Here is a 22,420-nt window from a genome sequence, read left to right on the forward strand (position 1 = left end):
CATTCATAAAGCCCTGGGTTTGCCCCCTAGCACTACAAACTCACACAATAATAAATAATAAATGAAATATAATAGTAAGTAAAATACAAATAAATTGGGCATAGTAACACACGAACGATAATAACCAATGATAAGATAGTATAATGTTAATTAATAAGCTGTTTGTAAAGGTACTTAAAACTTAAGGATTGTTTATTTCTGGACTTTTCTATTTAGTATCTTTGAACCATATCTTCTGGTGGGTAATTGAAACTTTATTAAGTAAAATAAGAAATAATGGGACAGAAATTCCCAGCATAAACAAATAGCTGCCTTAGGTCTCAGGCCACACACAGCATCTCCAAATGCTGCCTGGGTGGGGTTGCGGGTAGGTGTGTGCAGTGGTCATTCTGTCTGTCCCGGGGTTTATAGCCATAAACCTCTGATGGAGCTCTTACCTGGAATTTGAATGTGCCTGGAAAGTAGGGTAAAAACTGAAATTATGTTCCTTAAAAATCTCTGTCCATGTCCTGTGAAACTTCTCTCTTTTACTTCTTAGGTAGTTGAGGAGGTCACCATAGCAACAATATTCAAAAATCAAGTACACTGGCCCTGAAACAGTTACAATTGTAGTTACAAGGTTAGACAGACTGCAGACACTGGCCCTGAAACAGTTACAATTGTAGTTACAGGTTTAGACACAGAATCACACTGTAGCGCAACAGGACCTGGGCCTTTCCTGCTCTCCTTGCCCTCAGAAGGTGCTTTAAATGAGCTCGTACCTTAGACTACACTCGATCTCAGCACTGTGTACAAGAATCTGTCTTCTAGCCTTTCTCTCCAGTTCTAAACGTCTGACCTCACCATCATCAACACATCAGTATGTGTGTGCTGAGTTCTGAAGCTGATGTCAGTACTGCATTTAGGCCAGCTTCACAGTCTAGGGAGGGGCTCAGACCCCACAACATGAATGCACAGGGTGGCCGCTTTCTCTCAGGAGGTTAGGACTCTGTGACAGATAGAGTAGGGGAAAGACGGGGTCATGTGCTCTGCAGAGGGGACACTGTCTAATAACACTTGAACTGGTGTGAGGAGAATAGCTTATGCCCATATAAGTCTGATGGCCTATGGTTTAGGAAGAAAATAAGAGGTAGGACATCTGGGAGACAGAAAGGATTCTGGGATAGAGCCAGGCTTGGGAGATTCGCCCAGGAAAACGTGGCAAAACGAGACGAGACAGGCTCATGGCACCCGAGCACAGGTGGCAGAATGTAGATTAGAATAAATGGGTTCTATTAAGTTTTTATCTAGTCAGAGGAGAGCCTAGCTCTATGGTCAAGGTATTTGTAAATATAATTTGAGCCTGAGTCTTATTTCTGGGAGCATGGGGCTGGAAGGAAGAAACAGACCTATCGCCTACAAACTGGGGCTGAGGAAAAAGCGCGGGCCTCACTCTCTCTGGCTGCAGTAGTGTGGAACAGGGCTTCGATGCGGAGATGCGTAGACATTACCTGACAGTGTGCATGCCCCCAGCAGATTCACGATGTTGTCATGGTGTCCCAGGTGGGTCATCATTTTGAGCTCTGACATGAGAGCTTCTCTTTCACAGCTGTCAGCTTTCTCTGTTGGTGGAGGAGTAGAAACAGGGTTGACCTCAAGGAACTGTATGCTGTTTTAGAAACCAAGGCTCTCCTTGGTTCAGATCACAACTTAACACACATTCAAAACTGGAAGAGAAAAACTCACACAAAAATAATACATAAATTTAGACAATAACGTTCCGTGTTTTAAGACAGAGTTTTAAAACGTGAGTTATAGATGTTAACTATATGGATGTATAATCTCTTCCTTCCTCGAGACGGGGTCTCACTATATAGTGCTGGCTGGCCTGGAACTCACCCTGCAGATTAGGCTGGCCTCGAATTCACTGAGTCCTGCCTACTTCTACTTCCTGAGACCTGGGGTCAAATTATGCACTGCCACGTCCAGCAAGAATATACATTTCTACTTGACTTTCCCTGAGAAAAATAAAAGTCCTTCCACCCAGCTCTCAAAGCAGATAGACAACACGATAAACAGAACGTGATTTTCCTAGTAAAAAAAAAAATCAGATTATTCAGCTGATAGGAAGACCAGAGGAGGAGGTTCAGCAAGCACAGATGTCTCCAACATGAAGTTGCTCCTCAGGTCTAGAAACTTCCATTCGTAAGTGTGCTCAATGGGGGAAAGTTAAAGAAGACAACACATGAACTAGGTAACCAATGCAATCTCTCCAGTGGAGCAAACCATATCCACGATCTTGCTAGGATGCAAGCATGGGTTGTTACTCCCAGGGCTCTGGTCACTGAGGCTAGCATAGCTGCCTGGGGCACCCTTGCATCCGTGGGTTTTGGGGCCTCGGGGACAAGGGTAACACCTTTCTTTGGGAATCTCTGTTCCAGGGACTCCTGGTTCTATGCACATACTGTTGTGTTATAGAAGGGACCTGATCGTCTGGGACCCTGGCGTCTGCAAAGGGGACTGTGCAGCCAACTTCCTGCAGAAACTGAGGGATGACCACACAAGATGAGAGAGATGTAGTGAAAGTCCTGTGGGGGGACTCTAGGGGGGACACCAGACAGCCTGAAAAAGCAGGACCCTGGAGTTCTCCCTCAGTGGGGAACCGAAAGAAGACACACAAGACCACCACAGGCGGAGGCAGCAGAATACACAGTATTAAGTAACAACAACACAGGAAAAGCCACATGCTGCTTTCAGAAGGCTTAGAACGTAACTGAATCCCTAAACGCATCTGTGCTAGAGTCTCAGATTCTGGGAGAAGTCTACATATTGTTCTTACGACTTGCTATATTTTTAATGTTAGAATTAGTCTCAGGGCCTCAAGCATGCTGAGTATGTCTTGTACCACTTAGAACACCCACGGTCCCCAGGGACTTCATCTTGTCCATGTCGTGAGAGGAGGTAGGTGTCCCTGAGGAAGTGATCTCAAAGCTGACATTTGAGAGGTAAGTGGCTTCCTACAGCAAAAGGGGAAGAGCAGGTGGAAGGATTCACCTGTGCAAAGCCTGTGAGCAGAGAAACAAGGCACTCTGGGGAACCGAAAGAAGGTGTGTAAGAATGAGGTGGAAAGGCTGAGCCACGGCTGCACTGCTCAACGTTGTGAGAACCATTTTCTTTTCTTTCTTTTTTCTTTCTTCTTTTAAGATTTATTTATTTATTATATGTAAGTACACTGTAGCTGTCTTCAGATGCACCAAGAGAGGGCATCAGATCTCATTACGGATGGTTGTGAGCCACCATGTGGTTGCTGGGATTTGAACTCAGGACCTTCGGAAGAGCAGTCAGTACTCTTAACCACTGACTGAGCCATTTCTCCAGCCCCTGTGGGAACCATTTTCAGAGCAGTAGAAAGCCATTGTCAATGCTAAGGGCAGTGCCAAGCAGGAAGGTGTTCTGCATTGTGGCCATGCCCCACCTCAGCACATAGCCCCTAGCAGAATCGGTGGAATGCTTTTTAAAAGCTACCATTAAGAGTCTCTAGGAGAGACAGAACTGGACCACCACAGACACCACGGAGAGATGAGGATGGGCCCAGCAGACACTGTGCAGGAAACCTGTTGGGGAAGGCTGAGAGAGAGAGCCAGCTATGGAACCCCCTTCCTGTTTCTATGGTTGTGTGGAATGTGTAGTCTCACTGAAATGTCACAGTAATTACCAGGTTGGAGTAGAGATGGAGGCTAGGGTTGGGGGACTTCAGCCTGGATGAACGGCACTGAGATACAAGTATTTGGGCACACGAAGCCAAGGCTTAGGGAACCAATTATGAGAGCTATTGTTACAGGAGATGAAGCTGGGCTGTAGAGGGGGGCCCTTGGTGAGTGCGTGGAGTGAGTGGAGACATGAGGAACTCCACACAGGAAGTCGATGGTGGCGCTATTACAATCTTCATGCTATCTAACCAGCCTAGGGGCCTGCCACAGATGGATGGATGGATGTTGGAAATACGGTCCCTAGGAAGTGGTGTATTCGGCTGCAAAGAACGGGATAGGCCATCTGCAGGAAGATGGATGGAACCAGACACTGGGATGTTAAGTAAAAAAGCCAAACTCAGGAAGACAGGCAGTGCATCATCTCTCATATGTAGGATCGAGATTAAAAGGAAAAGGCACGGAAGTAGAGGGGGAGCTATTTGAGAAGAAGAAATGGACCGACAGGAAGAGAATTGATGAGAGGGGGGAGCGGTGCTAGTGAACGGTTCAGGTATGCATATGGGAATACCACAGCGACGACACTCCTTATTCTGTGGAACTAGGATGTGCGGGTGAAGAAAAACAGTGTAAAAAGAAACCTTCGTATCTGCTCCCCGGATTTAACAAGTGATGGTGTTCTGACATTGCTACAGGGTTTTGTACCTTGCAGATACCAGAGGGGAAAGTCTATCCCTTTTCACATCCTGAATTTGATCTACAGAAAATGTATGTATCCTTTTTGTTTTGTTTTGTTTTGTTTTGTTTTTCGAGACAGGGTTTGTGTAGCCCTGGCTGTCCTGGAACTCACTCTGTAGACCAGGCTGGCCTCGAACTCAGAAATCCGCCTGCCTCTGCCTCCCAAGTGCTGGGATTAAAGGTGTGTGCCACCACCGCCCGACAAATGTATGTATCCTGAAGCTATCCTCTCACAGTTCCAGCTTCCATTTCTTTCTGTAACCCAGGATGTATAGAATCATCAGTCACCTGGCTAGGAGGTGACTGTGAGATTTCTGTCCATGATGTCCTGTGTGCCATTTCTCCTTTTGGTCTGCGTGCTGCAATGCACTTCAGTGACTCTCTGTCTCTGTCTCTCTGTCTGTCTCTCTCTCTCTGTGTTTGGAGAGAGGGGCTCCCTTTATCCTTACAGGGAACACCTCAGCAAAAGAATGGGCCATCAGTCCCGAGGGGATGATACATCTCAGCATTCTTGAAGTTGTGAGTTCCAGGCCTGCCTGACCTATATAGCAAGACATCGTGTTATAGAATGACAGGCTGGGGATGTATTTCTGAGGTAGAGGACTTGCCTAGCATTCACAAAATCCTGGATTCAATCCTCAGCGCTGGGTTAAGAATCGGCTGAGGGTGCCCCTGCTCGAGGGTGGATGCCCCTGCTCGAGGGTGGATGCCAGATGGGAGAGAATGGAACAAAGTGGGAAGTGAGAAGTCCCTGGTGTGTTTTCTACCCAGAATCTGTGTCAAACTGTAACACAGAAGCTGATACCAACTGAACGATGAGAAAGAGGAAGAGGTGGGGGCTTGCCTTCACTGCTTGCAGTCTTTGCCTGCTTCTCGTTAACCCTCAGTGCTTAGCAGACAGAATAATGCAGAGGGCAGAAGAAGGGTGGGGGAGGCAGCTGGACTCTTTCTCTGAATGACTTTGCTGAGATAACCCCACCTTTTGGTACCTTTTAGCATCTTCACCGCCACCTGAATTGAGACTCCCGTTTTACTAATCCCATAGGCCGTGGCATTCATCACCCTCCCGAAAGCACCGGACCCCAGGACCTTCCCTGTAAAGATGGAGTAAGCGCGTGTTAAAAAAATGTTTGCAAGGCAGAGGCAATGCCACCGAAGCTCTGAACAGTCAATCCTTACCAAACTCTAAGTTCTCTCTCGGAAACTCCCACTTAAGGTCATATTCATAGTCCCTGAAGTCAACGTAGAAGTACTCGTTATCCAGGGGACCAGTCACCTGGATCATCTGCAGCTGACTCTCGTACCTAAATTGCTTGAGAGATGAACAGCGGGTCAGCAGTCGTCAGCAGCGCTGCAGAGTCAAGGCAGGGATGAGCCTTCGCCCGCCGGTTTTTACCTTTTTGTATTTGTGGCAGATCAACACAATGAGAACGACAATGAACGGGAGACAGAGCCCAATGGTTGCATAGAAGGAGATGTTGTCTTGGATGAAAGGGAAGGGGCCTGCAAGAGAAGCAATCACTAGGCGGTGGCAAGATAAAACAGGCAGGCCTGTTTAAGTCTCTGTTAGAGTCTCTCACATCCTGTTCAAGTAACCACCATCTTCAGGCCTTATGAGCAATCTGTGTGTTCTGGGTGCCCACAGAAAGTTGGTTTCTGTTTCTGTAAACAATGAGTCCCCCGAAAAATCAGAAACGATTCTGAACCCATCTTAAAAACTGGACCATGATGTCACATGAATAAAGCCCATATAAACCTTTTCCAGAGCCCGTGTCAGATAAAAAGAAGTCTGTGTATGTGTTCTCAAGGTTCGACACACACATGTAGAGAAGTTATGTGTATGACTGCTAGCCTGCATGTGTGTTTGTGTACCATGTACATGCCTGGAGCCCTCAGAGGCCAGAAGAGGGCATTAAGATCCCCCCAGGAGCTGGAGCCAGATCTACAGATGGCTGTGAGCCACCACGTGGGTGCTGAGAGTTAAACCCAGGTCCTCTGCAAGAGCAGCCTGTGTTCTTAACCACTGAGACCAAAGCCACAATTTTGACTTATGTGCTTGCTTTGTTTGGCATTTTTCTGAGACAGAGTCTTACTATAGAGCCCAGGCTGAACGTGAACTTAGGAGCCTCTTGCTTTTATCCTTGGAATTAATCAATACCATCTGGTGACCCTAAACGGTTAGTGTCATTTTAGAAAGACTCTAAACACAACTCCAAAATCTAGACTAGCCGGCTCAAAGTAAATAAGGGAAGTGACAGAATGGAAAAGGACAGAAATTCCAGGTCAGTAAGTCTGTTTTCCTGCACCTCTGGTAGCTAATCTTCACACCATGAATTTCCCAGACTCCACAGCACCGTGACCTGTGAGTCATACAGTCTAAGGATAACTGGGTCCTCAAATTGGACAGAGTCTGCTGGGGATTCTTGCTTGACTCAAAAAGACCTTATGCTCACTCAGAACTGGGCAATCTCATAAGAATTCCCCAGCAAAGGCCAGCCACAATGCCCAACTTCAGGTGGGGGAAATTTCTGGGGACAGGGTGTGTTTATCACAACAGCAAATGGCTGCACACCTGGTGAGTTTAAAAAGATGGTTTCGCAAGACGTGCCCATAGAATTGTATGCACAGCATTTGACCAGAAACCCTTTCCCGGCCTCACTCATATTTAGAGTACTGCTCGACACCCACTGTCCAAACACTTTTCTGTTAGCCTTTTTATTCCAAACTCCTTCTGGGATTTCCTCGGTGCAACTGAAAGAAAAAAAAATGGTGGAAAGGGATTGTTAGATGGGCGGGGTCATGGTAGGACAGGAAGTCAGATGGGCGGGGTCATGGTAGGACAGGAAGTCAGATGGGCGGGGTCATGGTAGGACAGGAAATCAGATGGGCGGGGTCATGGTAGGACAGGAAGTCAGATGGGCAGGGTCATGGTAGGATAGGAAGTCAGGGTTTCTACAGATGGTTCCCAAAGAAAACAAGCTGTGGCTGTAGGGTAAGCATTTTCAATGTCATTCTTAAACTGTATCCATGACAACAGGTGATAGACTCTTATGCCTTATTCTCACTTTTCTTCTTCCTTTCTTTTTCTTTCTCCTTTCCCTTGCCCCTCTTGCCCTCCCTCTCTCCCTCCCTCCTTCCTTCCCTTCCTTCCTTTTTTTCCTTCTTGTTTTTTGAGAAAGGGCCTCACTGTGTACCCCAAGGCTGGCCTCAAACTCTAAGATCCTCCTGCCTCAGCCTCCCGAGTGCTGGGATTCCAGGCATGCGTCACCACTGCCCGGCTTGGCTCATCCACTTCAAGAGACGTCAAGGTTCTCATTACTTGGGAGACTTGTCCGAACACTTCTTCCAGGTCCAAGAGGGTAACGGGTAGCCATCAGAGGAACAGGATGCCTGGCTGGCTGAGGCATTTGCGAGCACTTGAGGTTTCTCTGTAGAAAGTAGCACGCAGTAAGCTCATGGAAGATAGCTTTTTTTTTTTTTTTTTTTTTCCACAATCAGTTCAGAGCTAGCTTCAACTTAGGCTGCCTCTTTACCCCAGGTGCTGTGTGCCCCTGGAACAACCCCTTATTTAGGATGCCTCAAAGTTTGTTTGGTCCCTTCCTCCTCTGTCACAAAACTTTCTTGACTGGTGGAGGCAACACCTCTCTGTGACTCACCCCCAGAGGGAGCTGAAGTGTAGAACCTCCATCTATCTGCAAACCTCAATGTAGCACTTAGCTTTAAAAATACCACCCAGAGGACCTGGGTTCAATTCCCAACATCGACATGGCAGCTTATAGCTGTCTGTAACTCCAATATCTGGCACCTCCACACAGACATACATGCAGGTTAAAAAAAAAAATGCAGGTAAAAAAAGAATCTGCAAAAACCTTAATGAAATATAGTGTCTTTTTCTTATTTTGCATAGACCAAGATGAAAATCATTAAAAGAAATAAGTAGCAGGTGTCTGTATAGCCTTTCCTTAGTGTTCCTTTCATAGCGCCAAGGCAGTAAAGTCACGGCACATCGGAGATGGAACATGTACTAGCTCAGAGAACAAGTATAAAATGGGACATATATAACTATAGCCAACACACAAGAAGCATGGAGCTTACAAAAGCAGTTTCAGAGGCTGGAGAGATAGCTCAGAAGTTAGGATCCCTGGCTGTGATTGCAGAGGAACTGGGTTCCCAACACCCACATCATGGCTCACAACCATCTGTAACTCGAGTTCCAAGGGGATCAGACGCCCTCTTGTGGCCCTTGTGGGCACTGCATGCACGTGGGCCAGAGACATCACTCACAAAACATTCATATACAAGCAAATAATCTTTTTTTTTTTTTAATTAGTTTGATAGCATCCTTTCTAAGCTGTGATCGGCTCTTCTTGATTAAAAATTAATGGAGGAATAAAATAGACAAAATGAGATTCAACTTACTTCTTATATTCAGCGTGAACATTTTGGTGAACTGGGCGTCATCATTTTCTGCATAGAATATGTACTCTCCTGGCTTGTTCTTATGATCGCAAAATTTAGATATGCTGTTTGAGAAAGAATTAAAGAAGAACTCAGCTTGGTGCTTCCAGGAGAGGCTACTGTGAAGAACAGGATATAAAAATGTATAAAAAGTACAAATTAGGACTCAGAGGTTAAGAGCACTGACTGCTCTTCCAGAGGTCCTGAGTTCAATTCCCAGAAACCACATGGTGGCTCATGACCATCTGTAATTGGTCCAATTGACCATCGTCAATTGGGATTGACGACCTCTTCTGATGTGTCTGAAGACAGCAACAGTGTATTCACATATATGAAATAAATAAATCTTATTTTTAAAAGTACAAATTAATGGGCTTAATTACAGCATTTTCATACATCATCATTATCTTTTTTCTAATTTGTTCCCTTCCCCTGATGCCTTCTGTCACTATAACAGAGGGCTGAAATAAGTCAACTCAGAGAGAGAGAAATCTGATTGGAGCACACAACTTCAACCCGCTGTTGGTTGTCCCTGTTGCTCTGGGGCTGGTGAGGGGGTACAACATGGCCAGACTACAAGATGTAGCAGGGAAGCGAAAGACAGGAAGCAGGACATCCCAGACCCCCCCCCCCCCCCCGCACATTCATCCATCCACTGACTTCCCATAAGGCCTTGCCAGACAGGCTTTCGGTCATTCCTGGCTCCCTGCAGCAACAAGCTGTCAGTGCGTGAGGACCCAGCTATTCTCCTTGGCTTCAAAAAGACCACAGCCCAAGTGAGCTGTGGAACCCCACAAAAGGAGCAGTTAAAGCTTCAAGTCGAAGGCATTCAGCTGCCGAAGAGAGGCAGAGGCGGCATAGAAAGTTCTGTGGATTTCTCAGAGGCAGGGAGTCCCGTTTGCTACGAGTGCAAAAAGGAGAGAGCCAAGGAGATGTCACCAGAATCCTGAGGATGGGAAGGTCACAGGGCATGGAAGAGAAATTGGGCCTCCTGACTGAAACAGGAGAAGACGCTGGGGTGTTTGGGCAAAGAGGGCTAAGAGGTAGGATGGGGTCCATTGGTTAGGACCCTTGAAAAATGGCCTAGAATATTCAGAGGTGAAAACTGGACATTTTCACTGGACGTTTGGAAACAATATCCATAGCATGCACAACTTTTAGATCGACCTGATCATAGTGGGAGACATTATTGGCCGGAAGTCTAGAGATTGTAGTGACAGTCTAGGAGCCCATGAGTTCATTCAGCTACCAATGAAGACCTGACCGCAGGAAGAAACAAGTCTCCTGCAGCAGATCTGAAGACAGAGTGTTTTCTTGATCTTAAAATTCACAGCGTGATGCTAGAAGCAGACACAGTTATGGGAAGTGGGCATGGTGATGTATACCTGCGTCTTAGCGCTTGCGAGGTTGAGGCGGGAAGATCATAGGTTCGAGGCTGGGCTGGGGTACACGAGTAGCTACTGTCTCTAAAGCACATAAAGGGACGGGAAACAGAGCAGATATGCTAGGGTGTGGGAAGTGCCATCCCTAGAGAATTAAATTGGAATTTGAGGTTTCAGAGAATGTTCCTACAGAGGAAGAATGGGAAAGGCAGGAAAGGACACACAGAAGAGGCCCTGAGCTAAACAGACTTGCAGGTGCTGGTGTGCATATGCAATAAGGCAGCTGCAGACTCCCTGTTGGCCCCAAGATACACCTGGACAGATGGAGCTCTGAGCCAGGGTTGTCTGGGCACCAGCGCTCTAAGCGCCCCATCTCTTAGTCGGATGCTCCTGGTCGGCTAATAAGATGGAAGTCACTCTTTGAGCCTCCCAAGAGGGAACCTTCCAGCCATTGGTCTGCAGGTGAAGCGAGCACTAGAATGCTTGCCTGCCATGTCCACTGCCCTAAATTCAATCCCCAGGAACACCCAAAGGAAAATAAAGTGCTTTCGGCAATTAAAGGCTGAGAATTGCATACATTTTTTTTTCCAGTTCTTACTCCTTTTCTTTCCTTTCTTTTTCTGCAGGGGGTGCGGCTAGGGGAGGAGACAGGGTCTCTTGTAGCCCTGAGTGGCCTAGAATTAGGAGGAGGAAGAGTTTTTTGAGACAGAGTTTCTCAATGTAGCTCTGGCTGTCCTGAAACTCACTCTGTAAACCAGGCTGGACTCAATGTGCCACTATGCCCAGCATCTTTTGTAAAAGAGAGAGTCTCTGGCATCTCAGACTGGCCTTGAACGTGCTACAAGACTCCTGCTTGTGCCTTCTGAGTGATCTGGTTTCGTGGAAGCAGGGTGAACCAGGGCTCTGTAGGAGTGAGGCAAGCATCTTACCACCTGACCTACATCACTAGTCCCCATTTTCTTTCTTTCTTTCTTTCTTTCTTTCTTTCTTTCTTTCTTTCTTTCTTTCTTTCTCTCTCTCTCTCTCTCTCTCTCTCTCTCTCTCTCTCTCTCTCTCTCTCTCTCTCTCTCTCTCTCTTTCGTTTGCTTTTAAGACAGGGTTTCTCTGTATAGCCCTGGCTGTCCTGGAACTCACTTTGTAGACCAGGCTGGTCTCAAACTCAGAAATCCGCCTGCCTCTGCCTCCCAAGTGCTGGGATTAAAGACATGTACCACCATGCCTGGCTCAATATCATAAATTATTCTTTTTTTAAGATTTACTTATTATATATATATATATGAGTACATTGTCGCTGTCTTCAGACACACCAGAAGGGGGCATCAGATCCCATTACAGATGGTTGTGAGACACCACGTGGTTGCTGGGAATTGAACTCAGGACCTCTGGAAGAGCAGTCAGTGCTCTTAACTACTGAGCCATTTCTCCAGCCCTATTCCCCATTTTCTATCCTGGCCTTCTGGACAAGGAAGAAATGCAGCAGGGGTTGGGGGACGGGGATGAAATGGTGGAAAGATTGTGGGAGAACCTCAAAGGCCAACTAGGGACTGGGGGGGCTTGGTAGGCAGCTGAGGGCATAGGCACATGCCTATGCCTCTAACCTCAGTGCTCTGGAGGCAGAAATGGGAGGGTTAAAAGAGAGTTCAAGGTCAAGATCAGCGGTTAAGAGCACTAGCTGCTCTTCCAGAGGATCCAGGTTCAGTTCCCAGCACCTACATGGTGGGTGGCTCGCACCTACTCCATCAGGGCATCCAATGCCTTCTTCTGGCCTCCATGGGCACCGGGTGTGCACATGGGACACAGAACACATACATTCAGGCAAACACTAATACACAGCAAATAAAAATAGATAAATCCTTTAAAAAGAGAGTCCAAGGCCAATGTGGCTCACATAATGAGCCTCGCCTTTGCCAAACAGAGGGAGAGAAGGAGTCAGAGACAGTGAAGGAGACCAAGAGTGGAGAGGGACTGGGTGACTGACACAGTTGGCCAGGGACCATGCTCAGAGTTCCACTCAACTTGGGAGAGAAACTAATGACCACACAATGGTGTGTGTGTGTGTTGTGTGGAACAAAGCCCAGGACTGCATGACGATTTGTCTTTTCTGTCCATGGCGCTGTCGTCTCCACAGGGTGCGCCTAGCCTCAGACAGACAGAGCCCCTGAGGTCAGGATATCGATCACATAACTTGGTGGGACAGAGAACCAAATGTCCAGACAGATTTACCACTTTCTTTTGTCTGTCTGACCTTGGCAGGCTTCAGACCTGCATTTCCCCTGCTTCAGCCTCCAGTGTTCTGGAGTGACAGGCCTGTGCCACCCCACCTGGCTTTCTCCAATGAGTATGACCCCAGCAGCAAGGAGAGGGACCATCAGGTACCAGGCAGCTCAGCGCCTCCTTTCTTTCAGGTTCCCCCACCTCTCCTTTCCCACTTGGCATCAGGAAATTTGAGTTGCCAGTGACATATCTTTGGAGACCGAGACAATGCAGTGTCATTACAATTAGGAAGAGGTCCTCTCTACCACCAGGTCAATTTCTCCTTCCTTGTATTTAGCTCCCAGAGGGAGGAGTTGAAAAAGGCCAACCTTGGCTCAAGGGCTCTGGAATCAGCTTATGATTCATAAAGAGTGTTAGATGGAGGGCCAGGTAGGTGGTCATTTCTGTGAGTTTGAGGCCAGTCTGATCTATGTCTCCAGTTCCAGGCTACCCAGTGCTTGTACATTGAGACCCTCTTTCAACTTTTAAAACCTTTAACACTATATAGCTATCAAAATTATAACTAAGGGGTTGGAGAGATGGCTCAGTGGTTAAGAGCACGGGCTGCTCTTCCAGAGGTCCTGAGTTCAATTCCCAGCAACCCCATGGTGGCTCACAACCATCTGCAGTGGGCTCTGAAGCCCTCTGATGATAGCTACAGTGTACTCATATGAATAAAATACATAAATCTTTAAAAAGTGGTAACTAAGATATAGCAATATAACCATACAGTAAATCCACTTACTACATAGCTTAAGACAGGGTCTCACTGTGTGGCCCCAGAAAGGAAGGGCCAGGGCCACGGTTACAGGCAGCATGAATAAAGGGAGATCAGCCTTAGTTAGGTTCTTGGTATTGCTCTAGAGACAAACATCTCCCCTTCCTTTTTGTGTATACTCAGGCTCACGGCTCCCCTACCCTCAAGCCCCCTTCCACTAAAAACAAAAATGTCAGCTCTGCCACAGGTCCTGTTCAGGAGCTTCTATGTGGCCACTCTTGTCCTGAGCAGGCCACTAGCGGGTCCTCCAGACTGCAAACACAGGAGAGAGCCCCTGTTTCACTTTGGAAACACCCAGTGGGAGCCCAGAGGGGACAGAACGGACCGAGACGCATGGAAGACAGGATGAAATATAAGGAAATATGAACTCCAGGGAAAAGTTATGCCACGCTCATACTTTTTCTACCACAACACTAATGCGGATTCAGTATTTATCGGCGAGTCTACAGAATTCGCCCCCAAAGTAAGGGGTGAATCTCCTTCAGTCTCTTTTTCAGAAGTAAAAGGGCTCCAGGCAGCTGGAAACCAGACACAAACACGGAAAGGCAAGCCCCAGGGAGCCTCAGGGTGTGATTTGAGGAAGTAAATTGCAGAAATGAAGCTTTGATGGTCTGGAAGCCGAGAGACTTCTGGCGTGTGCCACGACCGCATCGGGGCTTCTGCAGTAGTTCAGCTACTACACAGATTAAAAAAAAAAAAACAAAAAACCAACAAACCAGCAACTCTCCCGCCACTCAGGTCATCTCTCAAAACATGATCTCGATCCTCTACCATCCCAACAAAGGGCAACAGAACTGTGGAGTCTACTGGGGAGCTAAGGATGCCAGCTCCTGGGCTGGAGAGGTGGCTCAGCGGTTAAGAGCACTGGCGGCTCTTCCGAAGGTCCTGAGTTCAAATCCCAGCAACCACATGGTGGCTCAAAAACCATCTCTAATGAGATCTGATGCCCTCTTCTGGTGTGTCTGAACAAAGGTGCAGTGTACTTACATATAGTAATAAGTAAATCTTTGGACCAGAGTGAGAGCGAGTGGATGCCAGTTCCTTTAGTGTATTAGCAAATTTGAAACTTTTCACCATTAAAGTTGAATAGAGCTTGAGTTACCTCTCACCTCAACCAGAGCCTACACAGCAGAGAGAAGGATCATAGAACACGGAGAAACACTGTTCAGCGCTGACTGCTTTGCCTCAGGCTTCCTTGCTGCCATGTTTTTTATTCTCTGGGAACCTTCAGAGAATCTCACGCCAAGCACTGGGTGCCATGTGTGCTGTACGCAAGACAACACAGGCACAGCTTTCTCCAAGAAGTCATGTCCAGGAGTGGCAGTGAGTCCGTTTCCTGGTTCACACACACATTTCCTATATGAGGCACGGGACGGAGCTAGAGAGATGACAGCCTGGCCATCTTTATGGAGGTTCTAAACTCAGAGCTGAGATGTCACATCTGGGAAGCTGCTCTCAGGTGACTGGAAATGAAAGGGACACAGGACGGCTCTAGCTGGGATGGGACGTGTCTGGGGTTCAGGCTTGTAGGTTGGAGCCTCAGGATGAAATGCGGCTACCTAGCCCAGCCCAGTAGGGCAGCTCCTGATGCATGGCAGACACAGCTGCGTGATACCCCAAGAGGGTCTGCTGTGTGTCACCAGGTCACACAGTGACAATATGCATCCTCTGGGAGAGAAGGAAAATGGCAGTTTCTTACTCACTTGCTGTATAGTTCAGGCTGGCCTAGAACTAACTGTGTAGCCTAGGCTGGCCTAGAACTCACTATGTAGCCTAGGCTGGCCTAGAACTCAAAGATAACCACCTCTGCCCCTGGACTGCTAGGATTAAATGTGTTGCTGCATCCCGACCTTAACATTGGTTAAACCAGATTTATCTCCTCCTTTACCTGAGTCAGGTTCACAACCATCCTGGAATGCAACAGGACCCCTAAGGCTGTGTTAGCTCTCACACGACCACAGAGGGGCCAGCAAGCCAGCTATCAGCTAACAGGCTCCATGGTCATCCGTTCCTCCCTGTCTTCTCCTTCTGGAACTCAAGTTCTGGATAAGAGCTTATGCGAGCCTGGTGTGGTGGTGGTGCATAGCTTGATGCACTCAGGAAGCAGAGGCAGGAAGATCTCAGTGAGTGTAAGGTCAGTCTGGTCTATATAATAAGTTCCAGGACAGCCAGGGATACAGAGAGAAAGAAACCCTTTCTCAAACTGTCCCCTTCTCCCCACCAATAAACAAATAAATAAACAAACAAATAAAAATACAAATAGGAAGCAGAGGGGGTGGCTCAGTATATAAAGCTTGTAGTATAGCAGGAGAATCCGAATTCAGATCCCCACCATGCATGCAGTAGCCTTAGTGCTGGGGTATGGAGGTCAGCCAGTCTAGCCAAAATGGAGAGGGTTAGAGAGATGAGTCAGAGGTTAAAAGCATGATTCCTAGGACCCACATGGTGGCTTACAACCACCCATAGCTCCATTTCCAAGTGACCTGCTGCCCCAGCAGACACACATGCATAGACAGACATGCAGGCAAAACACTCATAAGCATTCCATGAAGTATTGTTTTAAAAAACAGTGGAGCACAACAGAGGATGCTGATCTGGCCTCTGCACATGGGTGCGCGCACATACATACATACATACACACACACACACACACGCGCACACACCCCACAAGACACCCCTACCCCCCCAGGCAAATTTAGAGGTAGAGAGAGAACTCAGGGGTTTAAAGCAAGCATTGCTCTTCCAGAAGACCTGAGTTCGATTCCTAGCATCTACATGAGGTGGTTCACAACTGCCTATAACTCCAGGTCCATCCAGGGGATCCATCCTATACACACACACACACACACACACACACACACACACACGCATACACACGCACGCACGCACACACACACACACACAGAATGAACAGACATACAGAGAGAGAGATACAGATAGATGTGCACACACACACACTCAGAAACACACACACACACTTTCTCAAAGACCAATATAAATCACTTATGGGAATTAAAAAAAAAAAAAGCATACTATCATGAAAGAAACATTAGGAGCAGCATGGAGGGTAGAAAGAGGTCAGCTCTTGTCACAGTGACCAGAGCGATGCCTCATTTTCCTTGTAAGTCCCCTGCAGATATGTATATGAAGTAAAGAGAGGGGAAAGCTGAGTGCATTCGTTGATCTCTGTAACTCTCATACCTCAAACAATCATTGAAGCATAGCCTCAGTGTGAAAATTACTAATGAGATGTTCTACATTCCTGTTTTGTGTGTTCGGTTTTTTTGTCTGTTTGTTGTTGTTGTTGTTGAGACAGCGTTTCTCCGTGAGCTGTGCTGCAGATTTGGTGCAGCGAATAAGAGCAAACCCACAGTGCCGTTGCAGAGGACTTGAGCTGGGTTCCCAGTACCCACGTGGGACAGCTCACAGCCACTGTGACTCCAACTCCAGGGGAATCCCAAGCCTCTGGCCTCCAGGGACACCGCAGTCACACACACACAGACTATCACCCACATACACATGGCTAAAACTAAAATCTGTAAAGGAGAGAAAGACAGAAGAGGCACCATAGTTAATGGAAGAAACCGGGAAAGCAGGCTTTTGCTTTTCAAAGGAATGAGACTTTCGCCTCCAGAACACTCTAGAACAGAGTTGAACAAAAACCCCCAGGAGAAGGAGATCCTCTTTTGTGACTTATGCTCCGGCTATTTCTGCATTTGTGTTTGAGAACATAAATCAGTACACCTAGGGCAGATGTTTTCAGTTGGCAAGGAGGTCCGACTCCCCCATCATCACAACCGCACTTAGCCGCCCGGTACTGTCAGAGCGCAGCACTTAGACAGGAAACCACAGTCTCTTGACAGAAAACTGCCAGGATTCTGTTTTCATGCAGCAGGCTTTAGTCCCGGAAGAGAAGGAAAAGTGGCTCTCCTCACAGGTGCAGTTTGCTTTCAGTCTTCAGTTTTCTGACTCAACAATAAATCAACTCACAGACTCAGGGGGCTGAGTCTATAGCTCAGGGACAGAGGCGCTCAATACCGGGGATGGGGGCCGGGGAATTGGGGGGTAGGCAGTGGTAGTGGTGGTGCAGGGAATGGGGGGAAGGTTGGGGGAAGGGGAAGGGGAAGGTGTGTGTGTCCTTCTCGAGGGAGGAGGGCTGTGCTGTGTGTCTCACCTGTACCCATCCTCCAGGCCTCTCTGCTCACAAGGAAATGAGGCTTGAGAGAAGATCCACGTGCATCGGATTCGTGGGTACGCTTTAAACCTGACTGAGAAGCAGAACTTTTCGTATGGGTCAATTTCATACTCTTCTTGTGAGCTGGTAGCGTTTATAAACCCTTTTTCTGTAAAAAGGAAATTTACAAATTAGATATTGATATTTGTATAAGGATTATATATATCATATATACACACATATATCATATATATACACATATCACATATACATATATATCATATATATGATATATATGTGATATACACACACACATATATGTGTGTATATATATATACATATATATATATATATATATATATATACATATATATATATATATATGGTTCTAGCCCCATCTAACTTAGAACCTCCTTTGTAGACCAGGCTGATCAACATAGAGACCTACCATACATGATTTTTTTTTTTAACTTGTCAGTTTAATGAAAGAAAGCATAGACAAAGGTGAGCTGTGGTTTGGGCTAGTTCAAAAGAGAAACAGAAGAGGAACTCAGTCGGAGCCCATCATCTTTTGTAGACAGGATTTGCATTAGGGATGAGATCTTAGAGCTAGAGAGATGACTCAGACACTGAGAGGACATACTCCTCTTGCTGAGGACCCAGGGACAGGCTCTCTGTAAGATAATCTCCTCCAGGTACAAGTAAAAGAGCCATGTGGTGAGTGATGTACGTGGGCAAGGCCTCCCAGTGAGCCCCTATACTGCTCTGCTTCCTCGGCTTGCTCACGTGATGAAAGCCTACACACTATGTGGCATCACCTATATGTGGCTGCTACGCTGAAGCCCTCACGGGCATCCCAATCCCTAGGCACCCAGCATGAGTACAGTTCCCACTGTCGTGACTCACCAAGGACATTCCCAGAACAAGGATTCATTAGACACATGTCTAGTACCAGGTTCTGGGACTCCAAGGATAGACGTCGGGACTGCCCCATCCATAGGCAGCTACAGTCCATGAAGGACGAAGTCAGATACACAGATGGGTTCCCTTGCGATGTGGTCTGAGAAAAGCCGGTGACATCTGAGTATATGTGACTGAACAGGAAAGCCGTTGGGAAACCTCGCTATGATGGTAGCAGTCCACCAAGACCAGATAGAGCAAAATGGGGGACTCCCTTTCTTAGTGGGGCTTCCCTGTCTCTGTCTGGAGAGTGTCCCTGAACACAGGGGGCTCGCCTTGTCTGGAAAATGACCTTGTACAGAGCTCTGTGTGAGGCTGCATAACTCAACACACACATCTCCCTCCGGCTTCCCACCCGCATAATTAAATCCTGCTTTATAACCAATCAGCTCTTCCCGCCCAAATGATGTTATGACCAGTTAGCCCTTTTAATGCGTACCCCTAAAAAGTCCTCATATATCCTATCCCTGGAACAATAAAGTAGACTGGCTTTGCTGCAGTGGTCTCCAGAGGTCATTCCGCCATACTCAGAGCCATCTGGACCTGGCTCTCTGCCTCTGCTCCCTTTGTCCTCTCAGGCTGGTGGCCAAAGGCCTCCAAGAAGGAGGGGTGGGGCAGGGCACAGAGAGCAAGGCAGAGGGAAGCTTATCCTGACCATGCTGTTCTAACTCAGCCTCTTTTACAATTTTTAGCTGGACAGATGACTCAATGGTTAGAACCTTGGCTGCTCTTCCAGAGAACTTCAGTTAGTTCCCAGCACCTTTACGGCAGCTCACAGTCACCTGCTAACTCCCATTCCAAAGGACCTGACGGTCTTTTTTCTGGCCTCTGCAGGCACTGTACACACACACTGGGGCACAGGTGTGGGTGCAGAAGAACACCCATGCACATAAAATAAACATAAAAGTGAACTTTTAAAAATTACACTCATGTATGGTGTTTTGGGTGGGACAGTTGGTAAAGGCCACATGTAGAGGTCAGAGGACAGCCCACAGCAGTCAGTCCTCTCCTACCAGGGTCCCAGGGATGGGACTCGGGCCACCAGGCTTGGCAGCTATGGTCTTTCTTGACGGAGCTACCTCACCAGCCTTTCTCTTTAGTTTCTTGATGGAAAATTATACTGAAATCTGAATCTAGATTGCCTAGTCCACATTCCACAGGGAAAGCCACTAAAGACACAAGCAGAGTCAAGCTTGGTGGCCTGTGCCTTTAATCCCAGCACTGGGGAGGCAAATGCTGGTAGATTTCTGTGAGTTCAAGGCCAACCAATCTACACCGCGAGTTCCAGGACAGCATTAAAAACAAACCAACCAACCAACCCCACATTTCTCGAGCCCGTTACCTAGGATGGTCACCAACGCTGACTGGCTGGGGTGCTTTGAGGAAGAGCAGGTATAATATCCGGTGTCGTTCCTTCCCGCAGAAGACACAAAGGCCAAGAGAATCCGAATCATGGTCCTGTTTGTGGAGTAGGTACTCATCTCAAAGTAGCTGCCCTGAGTATTAATGAAAGGGGAGTCTGTATTCTGGTTTCCAGCCCACACTGGGAGCTTACGGTAAACACCAAGGGCTCTGTTACCTCCTCCAGGGCTTTGTCTTCCAGCTCCCAGGTGAGCCCGAATCCATGGTTCACATGGATGGCCTTGCACCTGATCCACAACGGTTCCCCCACTTTCAGGAATAACTGGGGCAGTGTGCTCTGAGGAGCCTGATTTAGATCTAGAAGATAAAAATATCCCAAAGAAGACCAAAAAAAAAAAGCACATCGTTTTTTTAAAAACTTTTGCCTCAGCTCAGAAGTGTCGCAATGGTGTCAGCACCCCTGCCATCACTAATCAAGTCAAACAAGGCAGAGCTGAGAAGATCAGGGCAAGAGAGGCTGGCCTGGAGAAGACCTGGAGTCACAGAGCAGCACAAAACTTAAAAAAAAAAAAAAAAAGACAGAGTAAAACCACCCACTAGAGCCGGGCGTGGTGGCGCACGCCTTTAGTCCCAGCACTCGGGAGGCAGAGGCAGGCGGATTTCTGAGTTCGAGGCCAGCCTGGTCTACAAAGTGAGTGCCAGGACAGCCAGGGCTACACAGAGAAACCCTGTCTCGAAAAACCAAAAAAAAAGAAAAAAAGCAAACCACCCACTAGAGATGGAATACCCTTTGTTGCAGAAATCCTCCCTTACAGAATCTACAGTGTTACATTGTAAATGGTATGAACGGAGTAGACCTCTGACCTCCACATTATATGCTGTAGCGTGTGTGTGTGTGTGTGTGTGTGTATGTATGTGTGTGTATTTAATGTGTGTAATACACACACACAATAAATAAATAGAATAAAGTGGTGCAAAGATCTGGAGTGGAACTCAGTGGCAGAGCAGATGCTCTGAGTCCCTGGGTTTGAGCCCAGCACCTAAGTCAAATCGAATCAAATCAAATCGAATCAAATCAAAGTCCTATGAGAGAAGGATTAAAAGCCTGGGCCACCAAGCTTGGCCATACCTGTGTGTTCAATTGCTTTTATGTCAGAATGTGGACTATTCGATCTAGATTTGGATTTCAGTATAACTTTCCATCATTTTTCTGAAGTGGAATGATTACCCACACAGATGCTGCCACCGGTCCCTTAGGAACTGTCACTAAGGACACATAGCCGACAGTCCCCCATTACCTATGGTGAATAGCTTGGTGCATTCGCGGCCCAGTGCATTTCTAGCACAGCATCTGATGTCGGTTCCGAACAACTCATGAAGTACCTTTTCCTCCTTTCTGACAACAGCAGGGCCTTCTTCTTTACAGCTGCAATGATAAGGTAAGTTTCCGTCAGGAAATGCTTCAAAATGACAGCTAGCAGGCTGCCAGCACTGCTCAGGGTAGACCCTGTGTTCAAGGTCACCAGCACTGGGGGATTGGGGTGGGGGGACCCAGTATGTTTAGGGGATGAAGTTACAAAGTATATTTTTAGGGATGGAAGAAAAGAGCAGATAAAAAATTAACTCAACTGTATCCAGCCTGGAATCTGCAGGGACCAGCTAGCTACTCTGTATCTAATTAGGATACTGTTACAGTATTACTTTATTATTTAATATTTTAGATTTTATTGTATTTGGTGACTTTTTTCCCCATAGACAAGCTATCTCCATACAGTTCAGGTTGGCTTTGACCACACTATGTGGCCCAGGCTGGCTTCAGACTCACAGCAATCTTCTTCTTCTTCTTCTTCTTCTTCTTCTTCTTCTTCTTCTTCTTCTTCTTCTTCTTCTTCTTCTTCTTCTTCTTCTCCCTCTCCCTGTCCCCCTCCTCGTTCTCCTCCTCCTTCTTCTTCCTTCTCCTTCCTCCTCCTCCTCCTCCTCCTCCCCCTCCCCTTCTGGTTCTCATTTAAAGACAGGCCAAAAAGAAAACATGGATGAACTTAGAAAGAAAATGAGGCAAGAAGCACAACTGGTCTGCGCTATAGCTTGACATGACTGGCGTGTTTTCTTCCAAGTACAGAGAGGACTGGAGAGCGAAGCACCAGGTTGAGTTCCCAAAGCAAACTGGAGAGGAAAGTCGAGGTATGATTCCCAGGGAAGACCAGCAGACCACGGTAGTGTGCACAGAGTGACACTCCTCTTCTGCCTTGCCTGGGCAGGAAATGCCCCCACGAGGCTTTCCTGGGGCATTCTGGGCTTTCTGGGTGGTCATCATTACTGTCTTTCTCCAGCAAGTCATGGGTACTTTTCCTTTCAAATCTTAAGTCGCCAACTTCCTGTCACCCCCAAGACAACTGCTGTCACACTCACATACCCTTCCAACCTTCTCAGTCTATACGCCTATCACATACATCTATAGATACATACATGTGCACACACATGTGTGGCACACTCAGTTGAGGTCACCGGTCTTTTCTCACGAAATTCAAGGTCGCATTAGCATCATTAAAGAAGCAGATCTGAGCCGGGCATGGTGGCGCACGCCTTTAGTCCCAGCACTCGGGAGGCAGAGGCAGGCGGATTTCTGAGT

At 47.1% G+C, this 22,420-nt stretch overlaps 1 protein-coding gene across 1 annotated transcript in view; it reads right to left on the reverse strand.

Moving 5' to 3' along the window:
- The window catches only part of Flt3 (fms related tyrosine kinase 3), a 70,013-nt gene that overhangs the window by 16,401 nt on the left and 31,192 nt on the right, over positions 1-22,420 (reverse strand). Inside the window, exons 6-17 of the mRNA XM_021162840.1 lie at positions 21,090-21,217; positions 20,009-20,148; positions 19,772-19,925; positions 17,470-17,638; positions 8,844-8,947; positions 7,744-7,852; positions 6,997-7,175; positions 5,821-5,927; positions 5,604-5,736; positions 5,414-5,518; positions 1,491-1,601; positions 438-591 (exon numbers count right to left, since the gene is read on the reverse strand). Of these exons, the coding sequence (XP_021018499.1) occupies positions 438-591; positions 1,491-1,601; positions 5,414-5,518; positions 5,604-5,736; positions 5,821-5,927; positions 6,997-7,175; positions 7,744-7,852; positions 8,844-8,947; positions 17,470-17,638; positions 19,772-19,925; positions 20,009-20,148; positions 21,090-21,217 (1,593 nt within the window). The remainder of the gene's footprint in view (positions 1-437; positions 592-1,490; positions 1,602-5,413; positions 5,519-5,603; positions 5,737-5,820; positions 5,928-6,996; positions 7,176-7,743; positions 7,853-8,843; positions 8,948-17,469; positions 17,639-19,771; positions 19,926-20,008; positions 20,149-21,089; positions 21,218-22,420) is intronic.

The sequence above is a fragment of the Mus caroli genome, chromosome 5 (assembly GCF_900094665.2).
Source record: "Mus caroli chromosome 5, CAROLI_EIJ_v1.1, whole genome shotgun sequence".
NCBI lineage: Eukaryota > Metazoa > Chordata > Mammalia > Rodentia > Muridae > Mus > Mus caroli.